At 42.0% G+C, this 18,887-nt stretch overlaps 2 protein-coding genes across 5 annotated transcripts in view; both read left to right on the forward strand.

Annotated features, from left to right (window-relative positions):
* SPOP (speckle type BTB/POZ protein) overlaps nt 1-15,704 on the forward strand; it is a 67,443-nt gene extending 51,739 nt beyond the window's left edge. For all 4 annotated transcript variants that reach the window (XM_060134360.1, XM_060134359.1, XM_060134358.1 and 1 more), the window contains 5 exons: nt 5,319-5,496; nt 8,333-8,388; nt 8,886-9,008; nt 13,038-13,180; nt 14,449-15,704. In XM_060134360.1, the coding sequence (XP_059990343.1) occupies nt 5,319-5,496; nt 8,333-8,388; nt 8,886-9,008; nt 13,038-13,180; nt 14,449-14,593 (645 nt within the window). In that variant the 3' untranslated portion in view covers nt 14,594-15,704. The remainder of the gene's footprint in view (nt 1-5,318; nt 5,497-8,332; nt 8,389-8,885; nt 9,009-13,037; nt 13,181-14,448) is intronic.
* PHB1 (prohibitin 1) overlaps nt 1-18,887 on the forward strand; it is a 264,555-nt gene that overhangs the window by 82,101 nt on the left and 163,567 nt on the right. The gene's annotated exons all lie outside the window — the stretch shown is intronic.

Consider the following 18,887-nt stretch of genomic DNA (forward strand, 5'->3'; position numbering starts at 1 on the left):
GAAAGCCAATTTTTGAACTGCTCTCTGAAGGAAGAGAAATCGCCTCTAAATAATGCATCTGGTGCTTTAGGCAACACCAAAACCTTTACTGTAGCATTTTCAAGTCCACAGTGGGTCCAGCCTTTTCTTACATGCTTCCCCTCTATACCATCACCAGATCCATTCCATCTGCTCCAGCCCTTGTATTGACATTCTTGATTTGGAAACCAGTTGGCCTGCCCTCACTTCGCAATCTCTCATCCTGTAGTTAAGTCCGAGGTGCACTCTCTCTTTGCTTCCCCATATGAAATTCTCTTAGGAGAAATCCTGTGGTTAAGTTTAGAAATGCCTTACTGACTTAGAAGGGAAGTGAGATGACACTTTGGAAATGAGGAGATGTTGAACAGGGAAACGTCTGTTGGGTTCTGCTGATGCCATCGGTTTCTTACCATCGGACCAGGTGTGCCATCTGTTCCTCTCACACTTCTCTGTTGGCCACAGGTGCTGAGTGTTGCTTCTTGTTCTTGGGCTTGTGCCTAGTGAGACTCGTTTCTGTTCCAAGGCTCTCTGTGGACTTAGTAGCATTCAGCATTGCAAGACAGTTGCGTGGGGGGTGTGTTTTGAATGTGTGGGTTTTAAAAATGTCTGCAGCTCATCTAAGTTCTTAGTGCATTTCAGAGCTGGATCGTCCTTTGGTGCAAATTCTATTCTTCTGACCTGTGCTACCTCTATCAATAGAATATTTATAAACAAATTTATTTTGTTCATATTTATTTATTATTGGTTTAGTTAGTATTTTGTTATAATTTAGAGGCCTTTATGAAGTTGATGTCCACATACAAATTTAGGTTATGAGTACTCCACTGTTCCATTCCTTACTCGGTCTTTGGCCCAGGCACTTCTGTCCTGTCCTGATGTAAGTAATAAGTACAGTTGTTTTGTGGATATTTTTGGTCTGTTCCCAGAGGCCACAAGAGGGAATCCGAAGGTGAAAGACTGAGAATCACACATTTGTGTGTTTGGGTTGTATTTCAGTGGTAAAACCATTAATGAAACTCTGAAAAATGCCGACTGAGTAGTCTTGTTTGTAATGTGCTGCACTGGGTTCACTTTTGATTCTCGGTGATCTTTCTGTCTGACTATTGGGAAGTATGGCAGTTCTTCCAAGTTGATGTTGCTTAGTTAACGCATTCCCTGAATTGTCTCTTATCACAATCCTTTGAGCTAGGTTCGTTTTTTTCTCTTCATTTCATGTTACTGGGGAGAGAAGCAGTGCCTAAGGAGGTCAGGTAAGTTTACTAACATTGTGCAGCAAATTAGTGTCAGGGCTATGTCAGCTCTCCATTTTCCATCTCTAGTCTGCTGTGCTACACTAAGTGAAACTGAATGCCATTTACCCAAGGAAACATGGGCTCTACCAAGTTTTCTTTTGGTAATGAAAGAGAGAATCGTGAAAGCTTTACACTTTTAATTTTCTCTGTAACAATTTGGACCACAGAAAATCTACTTGAAATGTTTCAGCTTCTATTGATCTTCTTTCCACTGATTTATATTGAAAACAAGTAGCTGTTAGCAATAAATATACATGTATTCCACCGTCAATGTATATGCCTCTGACAGGTAGAAGATTCCAGTGCCTCTTTGTAATGTTGCAATTAAAGTTGAAATATTAAATACCATATGAAATATGAAATACCAAATATGAAATATCTCAATACTAGTTAACTCTTCTTTTTTTTTTTTTTTTTTTTTTGCGGTACGCGGGCCTCTCACTGTTGTGGCCTCTCCCGTTGTGGAGCACAGGCTCCGGACGCGCAGGCTCAGCAGCCATGGCTCACGGGTCCAGCTGCTCCACGGCATGTGGGATCTTCCTAGACTGGGGCACGAACCCGTTTCCCCTGCATCGGCAGGCGGACTCTCAACCACTGCGCCACCAGGGAAGCCCCTAGTTAACTCTTAAAACATCTCTTTCCTTATCAAACACAGAATATCCGTTCAAAGCCTGGGAATATGTATTTTTGCCAAATTTTAAATATGTGGGTCTACTAATTTTTCTTTTTATCATTTTTAAATGGATTATTTGGATATATTAGTTGAACTTATGAAAATGCTAATAATATTTGATCTTGACCTACAAAACTGGTTATTAAATATGTATTATCATTATAGGTTATAAAACATGATAATGTAGTAAACCTACCACCCAACACAGCAACATCACCAATAACTGAGAACTATATATGCTTCTCCCCTGTCCCTTAGACCTGTTGTCTCCCTACTCAGATGATGATAATAAATAGCGCTTTTGAATTGTTTATCATTCCCTTGTTCATTATTTGCATGCCTGAACAATATATTGTTTAGGTTCGCTTGTTTTTGAGCTTTATGAAAATAGTGTCAGGATGTATGTAGTCATCTAGGACTTGCTGTTTTCATATTATGTTTCTAAAATTTATTTATATTGTGAATGTAACTATAATTCTTGATTTTTAGTGCTGTACAGTAGTTTGTTGTGTATTCACATGACAGTTGATTGTTTATTCATTCTCTTGCTGATGGACATTTATTTATTTATTTTTAATATTTAGTTGGCTGCTTTGGGTCTTAGTTGCAGTGCATGGGCTTCTCTAGTTGTGGTGCATGGGCTTCTCTAGTTGTGGCGCACGGGCTCAGTAGTTGCAGCACATAGGCGCTCTAGTTTAGCGTGTGGGCTCCAGAGTGTGCAGGATCAGTAGTTGTGGCGCGTGGGCTTAGTCGCCCTGTGGCATGCAGGATCTTAGCTGCCTGACCAGGGATCGAACCCACGTCCCTTGCATTGGAAGGCAGATTCTTAACCACTGGACCACCAGGGAAGTCCCCTGATGGACATTTAGTTTGTTGCTAGTCTTTTGATTAGAAATAGTGCTGCTGCTATAAACAATCTATATGCTGTCTGTTGATTTTTTCTTGATTGTTTTAATTATACAGAAATTTAAAATATATTTCTAGTGGTTTTACCTTGACATTCTATGTTTAGACAAAGTAAACAAGAAATGGCACAATCTTTTATGAAATTTAATGTCTTTTATGAAATTTTCTTTTTTAAGAAAAGGAATTGACTTTAAAAGTGAGGCCCTTTTACAACTTGAAATTTAGAGGGTTATAGAGCCTTCCTGAGACATTTTCATGCAGTCATTTCTAAGACATAAATGTCACAGTCACGTCATCTTCACAGCTGCAATTTTGAATGAGTCTCCGTAGTCAACTTTATAGGCATTAAAAAAAATCTTTAGTTTTTCTCAAAATGGTATCATTTTAGCATCATCATTTGCAGAGGAAAACAATCCCTTTCTAAGTTAAAAGTTTGGGCTCTGAAGACTCATTTGTGTATGCCATTTAAAATTTATTTTTAATTAAGCGTATTTAATGTTGGTAAGAGGTGCCAGACATTCAGAGCTCTGGAGACTCCAGGCATCCATATATCTGCAGAACAAGTCTGGCTCAGACAGTAAAGGTACATTCTCCTTCCTGCTGTGTTCCTGTCTGTGTCTGAAGAGAGGAATTGCCCCAGTGAGAGGAGTCACAGTCTTTGGGCCGCACTCATTACCAAGTGCACGTGCAACCAGCACAGAGTCCACTGGTCACCACAGTTTGCAAATCAGCTTGGCTCTTGCCAGTTCATTTTACCCAGTCTAGTAGATTGCCATCAAGTGTTAATGACTTTGGGCTCCTGTCAGCCTGGTTTAATTCAAGCTTAGGAACCCAGTGCCAAAAGCGTTCTCCATTCCCTTCATTGGCCATCCCAAGCGATTCCTGCCTTTCCCTATGAGGAAGTTGGATTTAATTGGTCTTTTCCTTGGTGCTTTGTTTGTTTGTTTTTAAATCAGCAGTATTTTGAAGATAAAACTGGAAGTAGGCTACTTCTATTTCGGTGTTAATATTATATCAAAGAAGTAAGGGTGTTAATATGAGAAAGTTGCTGAACCAAATTAGAGATCTTACATGGGACGATCTCTGTGGGGTGGTTTGTGTTGGGTCCTGGGCTATTAAAATAATGTTATGCTCTGGCTCTGATAAACGTGCTACTGATGCTAAGCACATTCATAGTTCATTAGCTTGGTTGCTTCATTGCCCAAGACCGTAACAGCCAGCTTTAAACAAATGAATAAACTTCATGACCTGATAGTAAATACCTCACTCCTACGCAGAAGGGACTACAGGCCTCTGGGTTTATGACTGCACTTAAGGAAGGGATGACTTGCCTCTTGAAGGTTAAAAGAAATTTGGGTCATTTAGGATGCTCCTCAGCTGTCTTTCTCATCTAACTCATAGGAATAGCAAGAGTGGGGAGCTGATTCTCAGGGTTTGTGAATTCTGCTTTCATTTGAACATTTCTAACCTAATGTGATATAGGAGAGGACGCATAGCCAGGGTTGTCAGGCAGAAGACTGATCTGTTCGGTCTCATCTTCAGTTTGGTCATTTACGTTTATTTTATGATGTTATATGGTTTATAAATCCTTGTATTTTGTATCCTGACAAACTTATGTGAGCTTCATTGATCCATCTAGAAGTTACCAGGGTTTTTCTCTAGACTGAACAGTTAATTCAACTGGTTAAACCATGCTGCTGCTGAAGCCAAGCGGCAAGTTGGATTCCTCTATAAACCCGTCGTCGTCATTCTGTTCCACAGCTGTAAGTGCATGCCCGGCTGGAGCCAGTCATCTTGTATGTCGTTGTCACCAATGACCGAGTGAGGGTATAAATGGTGTGGGATACCCACCTAGTTATCACTACGCAAGATCTTGCAGGCCCAGTCCTGTTCATTAAACTAACATTTGTGAGGAAATGCCCTATGGAAGCTGCATTTTATTTTTATGTTCCAGACCCAACTGAAAAAAGTGAAGTGCTTTTAGGCTTACTAGAGTCTTTTCTCTGGAGAGTTTAGTTTAAATGGTAGTTTCTATAGAGTTCTTTATATTTAACCTTTTGCTTAAGGCAGAATAAGGTAAATACTTGAGGTTTAACATTTGTTTTTGTCAGTTTTTTCCCTCTGGGGGTTTTGCCCAGGTCTTCAGGGCAGGGAAGGAAGAGCTTGTTAGAAGTTTGGAAGAGAAGGAGATCTGTGGGGCTCTCTCCTTATTGTCCTGAGATGGTGTAGAATAAGTATGATCATGATAGTTTGGAAATTACTTGATCCAGAGGTTAAAGACTTCATTTGTGAAGGTGGTTTCAAGAGAATATGCCTAACGTCAGTTTCTAAATGTACCATAACAACAAGGTAAAAGTCATCTCTCCTCCTGCTGGGAAGAAAATTCCTGGTAACAAAAGCTTTGGACTGTGTTTTCTTATCTTTCACAGGTGAGTGTGGTGCAAGATTCTGTCAACATTTCTGGCCAGAACACCATGAATATGGTGAAGGTTCCTGAGTGCCGGTTGGCGGATGAGTTAGGAGGACTGTGGGAGAATTCCCGGTTCACAGACTGTTGTTTGTGTGTTGCTGGCCAGGAATTCCAGGCTCACAAAGCTATCTTAGCAGGTTGGTATTTATTCATGGGGAGCTTTAGTTGTGGTTAAACAAGGAAAAACAGTAGGCTGCATAATCACCTTTTGAATTACTTCAACTTTTTGAACTAGTCCAAAAAAACTGCAGCTAAATATATTTTTATATTGTGGTGACATTAGTTGTCAAAACCAAAAAGGCTACTCTCCATAAAAATGCTACTTCTTTTTTTCTCTCTGTAGTGGACTTAGGCCATCATTTGCAAGGAATGGATGATGATGTGTATTGGATGCCTTTGCACCTGGAGGCTAGATGTCAAAACACTGGTTAAGAGCAGGTATCAGCCCCTAGACAGGGACTTAGGATGTAATGGAGAGGATTCTGGACTCAGGACTAAACCACCACATAGCCAAATCCCCAGCCCTGGAGGTCTTGGCCCTCTCTTCCATACAAACTTACTAGAAGAATGAGAATGTTGCCAGTGACGTGGAAGATCAGGTCTTGTTCTAGTAATAGGCCCTTGGTCTTTAAGACCAGAAAGACTGACACACAGCAGGAACTGTTAAGGCAGACTGATGGCCTTACCTCACAGGGAAGCGTAGCTTTCAGCCACAAAATTATATTTAGGCCAAGAGATGTAAGAGGAAATCACATGAACCTTCAGGTAACAGATTTCTTACCAAGACCATCAGCACTGCCATTCTAAAGTACACACCTGGCAAAACCTCTGTCTGGCTCAGTCTAACCATCTTCCTGATCTCTCTCTCAACTAGGTGTTACTGAGACTTGCTAAAGGAAGTCATTAACTCTTGTGTTCGTGCCTCTGTGCTCAGCTAGGCCCTCGGCACTGCCGAGACCTCTTTCTACAGATGCGTAGTCAGCTCCTTTTCTTTTTCTCAACAATAGACACTTCACACCTTTACCACTCTCCTTTAATCTCCAGCTCCTAAAAGATGACCTTGCTACTTCTTCCAAGAGAAAATCAAGGCCCTTCTCCCTCGGCTCTTGCCTCTCCCTTGCATTTTCTCTGCATTCTCAGTGGAGGAGGTGCTCTTCGTGTCCAAAGCAGACTACTTTCTACCGTTGTTCTGTCTCATGCTGCCTTCTCAGAAGCCTTACTCTGCCAATTAGACCCTTGTTCTCCGGTATCGTTGCCATCTCTTTCTCCTGTTGCCTGTTCACGCTCAGCCTGTAAACACGCTCAAGCTTCTCCCTCTAGTTAATTCTCTATTTTCCAGAGCTAAGTTTCTTGAGTTAACATATTCATTCTCTCTATTCTTTCCTCCCACTTATCCTCAGTTTGCCTCCATGCCACAAAAGCGGTTTTCCAAAGTTACATGACCTGCTAGTTCCTAAGTTTGAGGGACTCTAGTTTATATATTATTTGACTCCTTTCTTCTGGTTTCTCTGGCTGGCTTTCTGGCTCCTTCTAATGTGTGGCCTCCCTCTTCTTCACCCATCCCTTTAAACGTTGTTATTCCCTAAGGGTCTGCCTCAGTTCTCTTTTCACTCTACTTTAGTCTCCCTAGATTATTTTATTTATTCTCATAACATCAGCTTCTCTCTATCCACTGATCCCTCTAGGCATATTGCTGCTTTGGACCCTTCCCTCTTTATTAAAAGCACCAGCCCTTTAGTCTTCAGCTTCTGTAATGTATTTATATAGTACCTTATAGTCTATAGCCTTTCAGAGATAAGAACAATGAGAACTGATATTCTTTTGGAATAGATTAAAATATTGAGGTTCAGAGGGTTACGTGATTTGCCCAGATTATGTGGTTAGAAAATGGCCAATCTAAAATTAGTCCTTTCTGACATAAATTAGGTCAAAGTTCCAGGTGCCTGTTAGCTGAAACTCCTTCTATATATTCCATCTGTCCCTCCTCTCTTAGGTAGAGATTGGTAGTCTCAACTTTCACCAAAACCCCTGATTTATTGGACATGATAAAATTTGAGTTCTTAGCCATTTTATTACTTTCATGGTTGAAATTAAGTTTACTTATTTTTCATGGTGTTCATTAGACTAGAATGGGCATGGCTTAGAACACTGTTTCTGAACCTTTTTTTCATTATTCCCACCCCTAAGGAAAAAATTAAGACATTAAGGAATAAGATTTTGTCTAGTTGGGTTAAGATCTGAAGGGCCACAAATGATTGTGATACCTAAGATTGTTTTCACCTCTTTGGGGCGTTACCATCTCTGTTGATAATGCATGGCTTGGAGTAACAGACAGCCTGCCATAAATAAGCCTGCACTTCACCTAGCTAAGGGATGCCATTGAGCCCTGTTCTTGACCTCCTTGCTGTGTGGTCCCTGGAAGCGGAGGAAGTGTAGGTATCATTGTTCCAGGCAAAAATGCAGGTATTAGGACACCCTGCTTAGACCATGAAGGAGCTTCCATTTGAACCCCAAGATCTACTCAGAGGATATCATTGTCATCTAACATAGGTAATTTGAGTAATCTCCTTGAAATATGAATGGTTGGAATGAAGCCAATAAATTATTTTGAAAGAAGTGATTTCTTATTTTCCCTACGTATTATATAATAATTATTCACTTATTGTATAATATAAAAAGAAAGTAATTTTATAATTCTGGCATAATTTGATATAAAAGACCATTTCTGTAGTAGTGGGACAGGAAAGAAAATGATCTCTTCTTCTGGAGTTCCCTGGCAGTCCAGTGGTTAGGACTCGGTGCTTTCACTGCCATTGGCCCAGGTTCAATCCCTGGTCGGGGAACTAAGATCCCACAAGCCACATGGTGTGGCCAGAAAAGAAAAAAAGAAAATGATCTCTTCTTCATAACAGAAGAACCAAGAGATTTTGGTGTGATAACCATATCTGTTTCTGTTTTCCTTTCACTTTGTAGCTCGTTCTCCAGTTTTTAGTGCCATGTTTGAACATGAAATGGAGGAAAGCAAAAAGGTATGTAACAGGATAGAGATACGTCTTTTTAGCTAGGTGGCTAGAATCAGATCATTTCCCAGTTTGGCAGCAGATTTATTTTCCTGGTTTTTTTTGTCTTATTATGTTATTCAAATGGAGTAGAGTTCCCTGAACAGACAATTTCTGAGAGCAGAGAGAGGTAGTCTGGAAGCATTCTAGGTAAAGCAGAAACACTATTCCAGGCAGATCATCCAAATAGTCTTGGGTGAGGGTATTAGACACGTGTTTCTACTGAGGAAAAGAAAGGTGAAAAATCAAAGGTATAGTTGTCTTGCTATTGTATTTGAGAAAACAAAGGTGGTACATATGATGGGAGAAAAGGCTATTACAATCAAATAGGGCAAAGAGAACTTTCCCATTCGTGTTAGATTTAAAATGGTATGAGCTCCTCTCTTCATCAGAGCTTAAAATCATGAAAATTGTCTAGGGATTTTGTTACGTTGGAATGTTTCTCATTTTTAGTTTCTTTGGCATAGAATCGGGTTGAAATCAATGATGTGGAGCCTGAAGTTTTTAAGGAAATGATGTGCTTCATTTACACGGGGAAGGCTCCGAACCTCGACAAAATGGCTGATGATTTGCTGGCAGCTGCTGACAAGGTGAGATGAGAACAGGAAAACAACAACAAGACTAGGAGTCTTGGTGACCTCTTGAGTTTCATGACTGGGCTTTTATGTTGCTTTGTGGGCAGGATGAACATATATCTTAGTTTCATTTTTTTTTTAATATTTATTTATTTATTTGGTTATACCAGTCTTAGTTGCAGTAGGCGGGCTCCTTAGTTGCAGCGCGTGGCTTCTTAGTTGCGGCAGGCAGGCTCCTTAGTTGCAGCATGCGAGCTCTTAGTTGCGGCATGCGAACTCATAGTTGCAGCATGCATGTGGGATCTAGTTCCCTGACCAGGGATTGAACCCAGGCCCCCTGCATTGGGAGCGCAAAGTCTTATCCACTGGGCCACCAGGGAAGTCCCACATATATCTTAGTTTGGCCAGAACAGTCTTGGTTTACACTCGTGTTCCAACACAGTTACTGATAGCACCCTTTTTATTTTCAAAAGTATCCTGCTTTGAAGGGCAAATTATATGGTCATCCTAATTATGGAAAAGAAGGATGAGTTGATGTTTACCTCTCTTCTCTTGCCGATCTCAAATTTAACCACAGTGATTTTAAAGATTCAGATAATACTAACATTTGGATTTATAATTTGGCTTTGTAATTTACAAAAATATTCTTGAGTTCATTAACTTTTATTTAAACTTTGTCAGTAAGAGAATAACTTTTACCTAGTATCCTGCTTATTAGCATTTTCAGCTTTTACCTTAGAAGTTATTGAAATATACCATATTCAGAATTGAAGGATGACGAATAGATCTTTGGGAAAAAAGAGATACTACTACAGTAAATGTATGCTTTGATTGTAAGACACGTTTTAATTTGAGAAATGTTAAAGTGTGAAAATAAAAATGTAATGTAATGTAAAATCTTAGCCTTAAGGAAATATGGTTATTACCTAAAACAACAGGCTGGTGATTCCCAAAATAAGGTTGAGGGGAAGAGGTTAATGAAACACCAAGTCAAATTGGGTTTTTTTGTGTTGCTCTTTTATAGCAGGACCTTTCTCAGAACCTTTAGTATGTCAGTGTGTACTGTTAGTTTTCTAAAAGAGAATATAATAGACAAATTTCTCCAGTTTAGTTAACCCTGGAGTTACTTTTCTCAAGGATCACCTCTGGGGATTAGTGTTCCCCAAAACACACTTTGGGAAACTGACTCATTGTGTAGATAGACCAGAGAGAGCAGTGACCTGTTCCTCCAAGGCCCTGTGGTCTGAGGGAACGTGACTGAGGGGTGGGGGTGGGGGTGTGTGTGAAAGGATTGCTATTTATCCTGTGGAAGCTTCTCTTACATTGGGGGGCAGTTGAGGCAAGGGTGTTAAAGGGCTTAAACCCAGCCAGCAGTAGACCCCGTGAGAAAGATGGTTCTCTGCTGGAGGCGCCCCCTTTTCCTGCCGTGATGCTGCAGCGCCCACCCGAGGGGCACAGCTGGCTCTGGCCTGAGAGCACTAGAGCCTTCTCAGGATTCACTCACGGGAGTAACCTCCATCCTTCTCCCTTAGCACCCCGGAGGAGAGTGTTTGTGTTTACAGTGGAGGTTTTATCTTTATTGATCATCTTTTTGGAGTGTTTGTAGAGGATGAGGCATGTAAACCCAATCAGTGCTGCCGGTGAAAAGGATTGAATAATAGCTGCACCTTTCTTATCACCTTTCAAGACTTTATTAAGTACAGTTAAGCAATGTGAACATCCTATACCCTTCCAGTCTAGCTCAGTTCTGACCAGAGGAAACTTGCCTCCAGTGGAAACGGAAAGAAAGTATTCGCTGTGAGTTCTGGGGAAGTAGAATACACAGCCCAAATGGCTGCTTCTTATAAACATGAGTTTATAATGATTCTGCCTCGTCCGCCCTCTGATTTTTTTTTTCTTCTTCTTTTTTTTTGGCCTCACCACACGGCTTGTGGGATTTTAGTTCCCCAAGCAGGGATCGAACCCAGGCCCTCGGCAGTGAGAGCACAGAGTCCTGACCACTGGACTGCCAGGGAATTCCCCTTCCTCTGATTTTCAATGAAGCAGTCACTTGTGCTTATACATGCCAGGCATTTATCCCCCTCATTGTCTAGCTCCCATAAGGATGAGTAGCATCACAAGGTCCAATTTTTAGACAGAAATACTAAAACTCAGAGTTGTACATTCTCAGAGCCAGGGTTAGACATCTGTGTCCCTGGGTTTTCATACCTGCTCCTCAGCCAGAGAGCCTACTGGGAACCTATTGTAAGTAGAGAGCAGGGGGTCAGCCTGAACTGACATTCTGAGGTTGGTGCTTTTCAGTACAATGTGTTAGTTAAAGCAGTTGAATCACAGCGGTGCTCTAAATTTATGAATGAGAAGTAACGGAAGGGTGCGTTTTTCAAATTCCATTCAAAATTTCCCATTAGACAGTCGTTGCTCTAAGCTTATTTGAAAACATTTTTACCTTTACACCTCCTTGTGAGCTTCAGGAAAACAGAATAAGAAAATTTTCATGGAAGGATCTAAACATTTAGAATTTACCCAAGAGGCTAAAACAGCTTCTTCTAAGTTTTTCCAGTCTCCTGGGGACATGTGTAATTAGACCAAAAACAAAACAAAACACATAGCCCAGGCCTAGGAGACAAATTTCAATCTCCCGGGTAAGGACTACCATTAGGCAGGTTTTTCAGAAGCATAATTAAGAAAAAAACCTTTGTCCCCAAGGGACGAAAATGGCTACTCTTGTCTAATTATGCAGTAGGGATCAGAGCTATTCACAGTAAAAGTCCTTTTAAAAGAATTTTATTGAGAAAGGATAAGACGAATATTCTCTGCAGCACTGTATGAAGACTGAACATTTACTTAACCTTTTCCAGTCTTTTAAAACAAAAACGGCAGCCTAATTTCTTTCTTGTGTAGTGTCATTCCCGTTTTCCATGGAAACTGTTTTCTAGTTACTCAAATGTAAGAAATTAAAGCTGCACCCAAAACCAATAAAATTCTCTTTTTGCTGCAGGAGATCACAGTGCCAGCAGATATGCCTCCTCACCCAGAATTCATAACAATAAAAGGGTCTTGGTTTGATCGTCATGATTCAGCCTGAAGGAGCGTTGTGTCATTCAGTTCTCAGGCCCTCAAGATGGGACCTATATGGAGACTGTGGATACCCTCAGAGCAAATCATTCTCCTATGAGCTGATTAATGACATTTTATTTTGTGCCTTCCTTTATCCCTTCTTCCCCCTTTTCCCTGAAATTCCTTAGTAAGTTCATAATATATTTGAGAGCAAGTAGCACAGTTGCATCAAAACAAATCAGGTAGATCAGATGTGCCCAATGTTAACCTAGGCCTTCATTTCCAAAACATTTATTTATACCCTTTACTTGGAAAATAGGAAGTTTTTAGGCTGAAACTGGATCCAGGGTCTCTGTTGCTTTGTTCTTCTACCCTAAGAATCTTAACCTCAACCCCGATAAGATAGGACTCCATTTATCCTTTTCTGTTGAAAAGGAGGCCTTTAGTTGACACTCATTCAGGAATAACTAGTGGTAGAGATGCTGGTGAATGTCACCACAGGGCTCCTTTTCACAGCCTGATGGGACAGTTGGAATATCCTGCCGGGCTGGTGACAATGCTTAAGTAGAAAGGACTGTGCTGCACCCTAGTCTGGCTCTAAATAAAAGGATTGCAGAAATTTAAATGTAATGTCCCTGTCGACTTGAAGCAGAGAAATACCTCATTGTAAGGGTAGGTGGTGATGGTTTAAGAGACACTTTAATGGTAGTCGGGGTAGGGGAAAACTTGAAGATATGGGTCTATTCCATAATTGCCATTTTTCTAATAGACTTTAGAACTTGAATGGCAGCTATGCAACAGCTATGCTGTTCATTTCGGCCTTCGGAGTGTGGTTTTGTTTTATAATTGCAGTAGCAGCATTTTTGTGGTCTGTGCAGTTTTGTTAAGGTATCCAGTTACGTGATGGTACAGCTGAAGAAAACAACTTCAGTAGCGGTCGGTCCAGAGCATTCCTGCTCTGACGACAGCCACGCTTGTGTTTTACAGTATGCCTTGGAGCGTTTAAAGGTCATGTGTGAGGATGCCCTCTGCAGTAACCTTTCCGTGGAGAACGCCGCAGAGATTCTCATCCTGGCTGACCTCCACAGCGCAGATCAGCTGAAAACTCAGGCAGTGGATTTCATCAACTAGTGAGTTGTCATCTTCAAAGTTCTTTCAGGGTAGTTGGGTTAGTTAACGAATGAGAAAGGAAGACTTTGAATTGGTGAGTGAAACAGGTGAGTAGCTTCATTAAGCTTTTTAGTAGTAAGTAGAGAGTGTCCATCTTTTCCTTCAGCTTGACGGTGTGAAAAATGGTTCTGCTTTCATCAGTCTAATCTGATTGGTGAGTGAAGTGTATTACTACCTTGCAGGATCAGAATTGATGAAAATGACAACTTGCTGGTCTGAAAAAGCTGTGTCCCCTAAAGCGATAGTATCTGTACTTCACACTCACCGGCTTAAAAAAAAGACATGCAGATCTCTGGGAGAGCAGAAGTGGATTTTTATGAGTTAGTAAGAGTGTCCAGCGGTCGGTCGACTGCAGAACGGGGGAAAAGAGAAGGCATGATCAGGAGACGAGGTCGTAAAATAACTGTTTTGAGAAAGAAGCGTAAATTCCAGTAGAACTGTTCCTTCATCCTAAATGACCATATTACTTTCTGAAATAATTTTCAGTGGGACATGTTATACTCCTTTGCCTGATGGGGAGCAAAAGTTGGAAAAAACCCCAGGAAGAGAAGCAGGCCTACTAATAAAGCCCTCAAAACAGCAGTTCTGGGGGGTGAGAGGTCTAAGAGGTCGCAGGGTAGGTGAGTAAGCATTACTTAACGCAGAAAATGCCCTGAAAACAGGAAATGATGTCCTCTAAGTCTGTAAGATTGTTCCGAAGCAAAGTGTTCCTTGTCCTGAGTGCTCACTCTGTGCTGGACGCTTGCTTGGTGCTTTTTAGATGTTAACCGTTCAGTGAAGTGTGAGTATTAGCCCCTCTTTTTCGATTATCAAATAGGCCCCAGGCTATGACCTGCTTTGTGGTTATGGGACTAGTAAGTGGCAAAGCCAGATGGAAGCTCAGAGCTGTCTGACCCAGAGAAGTCTTGCTCTTTCTCTTTATCAGCATCACCAATGAATATGAAGAGCATTGATGATGTAGAGAAGAGCCTGAGGAACATTTCATCTTTTGTAATTGAGAACATAGCGTCTCAGAGTCCTAGTTTTCAGAGTTACAACAGTCGTAACCCGGTCACCTGTCTGCACGTTTTCTAACAAGCAAATTCTCATGCATGTTAAGGGTTCTGTCTGAGTACGTCTTGCATTGACACCCAAAGCAGCAAACCCTGGGAAATTCGGCTGTCTAGGTGGCTGTGTAATTCATCCTCCACTCACCCCTCTGGTAACCCATCTCTCGCATTTCTCCTAGTCATGCTTCGGACGTCTTGGAGACCTCCGGGTGGAAGTCAATGGTGGTGTCACATCCCCACTTGGTGGCTGAGGCGTACCGCTCTCTGGCTTCAGCACAGTGCCCGTTCCTGGGACCCCCGCGCAAGCGCCTGAAGCAGTCCTAAGATCCTGCCTGTTGTAAGACTCCGTTTACTTTCCAGAAGCAGCAGCCACTGTTGCTGCCACAGTCCACCAGGTAGACAGCGCAATCTGTGGAGCTTCTACTCCGTTGTGGGGGGAAAAGACTGCATCGTGGCCCCAGACTTTTAAAACAGCACTAAGTAAACTTGGGGGAAAGGGGGGTGGGGGGAGGGAAGGGCCCGGGACTCGGGGCTGTTCAACCTAATGAAAATCCTGTTGCTGCGTCACTGTGTTCTCTTTGGCCTGGCCGAGTTTGATACTGCGGGGATTCAGTTTAGGCGCTAGCCCTGAGGACATCCCAGCGGTGGTACTTTGGAGAAACCTGTCTGCATCTGACTGAGCAGAACAGATCGTCAGGTGCCTGGAGCAAAAAGAAAATTTAAAAAGGACATTTAGTTTTAAGAGAAGGGAAAAGGAAAGAAGAAAGGATTTTTGCAGAATTTCTCAAAAATCAGTTTTTGGATTCCAGTAGTATTTATGTTGAGAGAAGTTTTAGTACATCCAGCTGTGCTAAAACTTGGGTATTTGTGAGAACTCACCACGCACCATGCAAGTATCAGAAGAGCTCTCTTGTTGTTAGCACTTATTGTTTGCAAGAACACAATACTTCCCGTTACCCTTTTATGAAAAACAACAAGGAGAGGTGAAAGGGGAAGGAGACGATTTGATCTAGAAGATGAGTATTCTGATGTGGTAGCTTTTGGAAAAAAATCTTTATTTGGTGTTGAAAACTGGAAAAAGTAATTCATCCAGAATTCATACTGTCTTGACAAAAACTATGGTTCTCTGTTTTTAGATATTGTGGAAAATGTTTTTTGGCATTTTTCTCTGATTTTATTTCTTCTCCCCTGTTCCTCTTTCTAAAAAACAAACACACACAAAACAAAAACAGAGCAAAAAGACGAGAAAAGGAAATTTTATTATTAATGCTGTGTGGAAAAACTCCCAGCCCAGATTGCTCAGCTGTTCGTACCTGACTTGCCACCTGCATAGGAGCCAGTCCTGTTCCTTCCAATTCGCCCCTCTTCCTACAGGGGAGAACTTCCAAATGTTAATTTTTTTCTTTTTGAAAATATAAATAATGACTATTTTGTACTGTGTGGTATCTCTGGTCTTTTGTTTCACTCACCTGGCTTGTCTTCGGGGTCTGAGTTCCTTAAGGGATTTTGAAGGCCTAGTCTGATTCTTTAGCTTGCAGAGATTATGCTCCAGATGTCTAAGCGGTAGGAATTTATTGCGTCTCCCTAATCTCAAATTTCCTTTGTGAGCTACCAGCATCCGCCAGTCCCTTGTCCTTCTTATCTCACAGTCCACATCCTACTGAGGGATCAGGGAAGTGGGCTCTCCTGCACCCTACATGTTTTAAGACCGAATTCCCAATCTCCCTTCTCCTTAAGTAAATACAAAAATATCAAGGGGACATGAATGTGGAGACTTAATAAAGGGAAGTTCTTATCTCTGACTGGTTCTGTCACTGACTGGATGTGTTTGCAGAAAAGTTAATGTCCAAATTCCCAGTGAGCTCACAGGAATGCTCTGGGGCTCCTCCTCTGCCTTCCCTGCAGCAGTGCTGGACAGGGCAGTGGGATACACTGGAGAACCATTGGCCATTGGGCCAAGGTGTATATTATTTGACCTATTATCAGTCTAATCAAAGGCAGGATTTGCTTATTAGAAACCACTCCTTTGCGCTTCTCGGTTTCCTCCTAAGTGTCACCTGTGTGAGCAAGTGCCCAGTTCTCCATGTCCTGGCTGCTGTCCTGTGCCTCCTGAGTCCTCACTTTCCAGATCAGCACATGGACCTGGGGACCTGGGCGTACCCAGGGTCTCCTGTACGCACAGTGTCTCTCAGGTAACTGCACTGGCTCAGCACTGCTCACGTTTCAGCAAACCTTCCTGTACAGTATCTCATTTGAACTTCCCAACAACTCGATGGGTTGGGTAGGATAAATGAGAGATAAATAGCATCTTCCCATTTTATAGGTGAGAGAAATTGAAACCCTGAGGGACATGCCTAAGGTTACAAAACTTGAGTGAGAGTTCTTCTAATGTGATACCCTGAAAAGATTATGTAAGCAACTGGAGGAAGTTCCATTTCTGAAATGTTTAGGTACGCAATCTGAGGTAAAGCTTTCTTTCTGTGGGGATGGCAAGAGCAGAAGCTCTGGAAAGGTGCCTCAGCTGGCCTGTGTGTCAGAGGATCCAGGAGGACAAACCGGGCTTCAGATTTGCCCTTCCTCATTCACAGAAAGCTGTGGATTGGGGGCTGGTAGGTTCAGGGAACATGTCCTCAGGAGGGTAGCAGTTTTGGCACCAAGCTTCTGGCAAGATGAAAGTCTCTTCTGGGATTTCCCAAAATTTACGGGATTTCCACTGTGGGCTTTACTGTTGGGTACAAAGCAGTTAGGATTTCGGGTACAGGTGAAGCTGTTTGATGCCTCTCCTGTCATTATTCTTTCTGGACGTGTTTGTTTCTGTTTAAATGATAGAGTTGAAGCCATCTGGTTATGACAACATCAGAGCCCCAGCATACTGTTCATAAACCTCCCACTGCCACCACCCCCTCCCTGAGCTCCCCCACATCTGAAATTTAATTCAAGTTAGCTCCACAGTCTGGGGCATGTGCTGTCACTGCAGAGATGTCCGTGCCAGTGGAACAGTTGGAGATTTCAATTCCACAAGGATATGGCTTATTTATCAAAACAATATTTCAGGCAAGTAGTTTCACAGAACCTTTGGAGTTGCAGTTTCAGGTCCAAATACTGTATCTGGCATCATTCCCCAACTTCCCTCCTTCCTTATTGTCAGCCCCCCTCTATCTGGCCATTCACGGAAAAATTTTCTTGTTCCTTATGTAGAGATTAAAGCTGTGTTATTAGGCATTTCAAACACCTTTATGAGGTTTAACAATTCAGGTAAGAGATGCCTCTCTTTTCCTTATCACTGGTAAGTCTGCTGGGCTTTTAGGCCTTTAAGAGGTTCCTCTTTTTTTTTTTTTTTTTTTAAATTCTAGCCAGAGACATCAAGATTCTTTCTTAGGCCAAAAGATCTCTAGCTTGACCACCACTCTGCGCATTCATTTATAATTCTGGCTTAAACCTATTGTAGGTTCTCCATATTGCGTGAGCCTGTGCAGATGAAAGGAAACAGCCTGTATGTTTATGAGCAAAACAACAGACGGGGCGGGGGGGGGGGGGGGGGGGGCGGGGAGTTGAGCTGTACTTTGAAACTGACTGTTGCTTTGTTCTGGCTCTTCAACTCCTATAAAAGAACAGCAACTAAATCCCCCCAACGTGACTATATTGGATCCTTTGGTTTATCTTTGTCAAAGACAAATTCTTGGCTGGAGCCCAACCTTATTTTCCACAGCTAATTATCTTTTTAATCAGGCCTGTGTGTTTCCTTTATCTCATGATTGTTCCCTGAACCCTGCCCTGTATCATTTAGATTCAATTCTAATGGCTCGCTGACTAATCCAGCATTCAGGTGAGTATGGTCGGACTGCTCTTTATGTATGTGTATGCACAAGGTAGATGTGTTTCCCCCCTTTTAATTTCAGAAGTGACCTTGCCACCTTGGGGACTTTGACCCAATAGGTGGACACCTCCTGGAGACAGTAAGCAAGGAAGCAAATGTAGGATGATCAGTATTGGGGATAATGAGCTGGGAGAACCAGAAGCTTTGACCTCCAGATGAGAGCGGAAACTTGAATGTTGTCGACTGATGGGATCTTTATGTGGCTAAGCTATTATAATGTAAGATATCATTCCCCCTCTGTAAATCCTGTAATGCTGGAGTAGAAAGTGGCATCTGGAATACTCTTTGGTTCTGATTCCTGCAGCTCTAGGAAAAGAGAATTTTAGACTTGAGGGAATTCAGTACAAGCAACAGAAATGACTAAGGAGTTGAAGGGGATCAACCTCAGGGGGAAAACATTATGAAGATAAAATATGCATTACTCCAGTATGGGAATGTTGCACCAGGACCTGTAGCTTACAGATCTCACGGGAGTTCTGTACGCTTGCCGGGGCTTGTGTTGTGCAGCTCCCGTTCATCCCAAGGTGATAGAACCGTAACATCCTCGAGGTCACTCAACCTGGCTCTGAGCCAAGAAGCAGCAGAAGGCAAAGGAATCGCTTTGGGCCTTAGGCCCCCAGACCAGAAAGAAAGTGGAAATCTAAGAATTTGCCCAAGTGGGCACCCCTGCTCATAATGCTCAGTTGAAATGGGGTGAGCTTTAGCCCCCTCAAGACCCTGGAAGGTGAGCTTTTGACAAAC

This window comes from Lagenorhynchus albirostris, chromosome 20, assembly GCF_949774975.1.
Source record: "Lagenorhynchus albirostris chromosome 20, mLagAlb1.1, whole genome shotgun sequence".
Classification (NCBI taxonomy): domain Eukaryota; kingdom Metazoa; phylum Chordata; class Mammalia; order Artiodactyla; family Delphinidae; genus Lagenorhynchus; species Lagenorhynchus albirostris.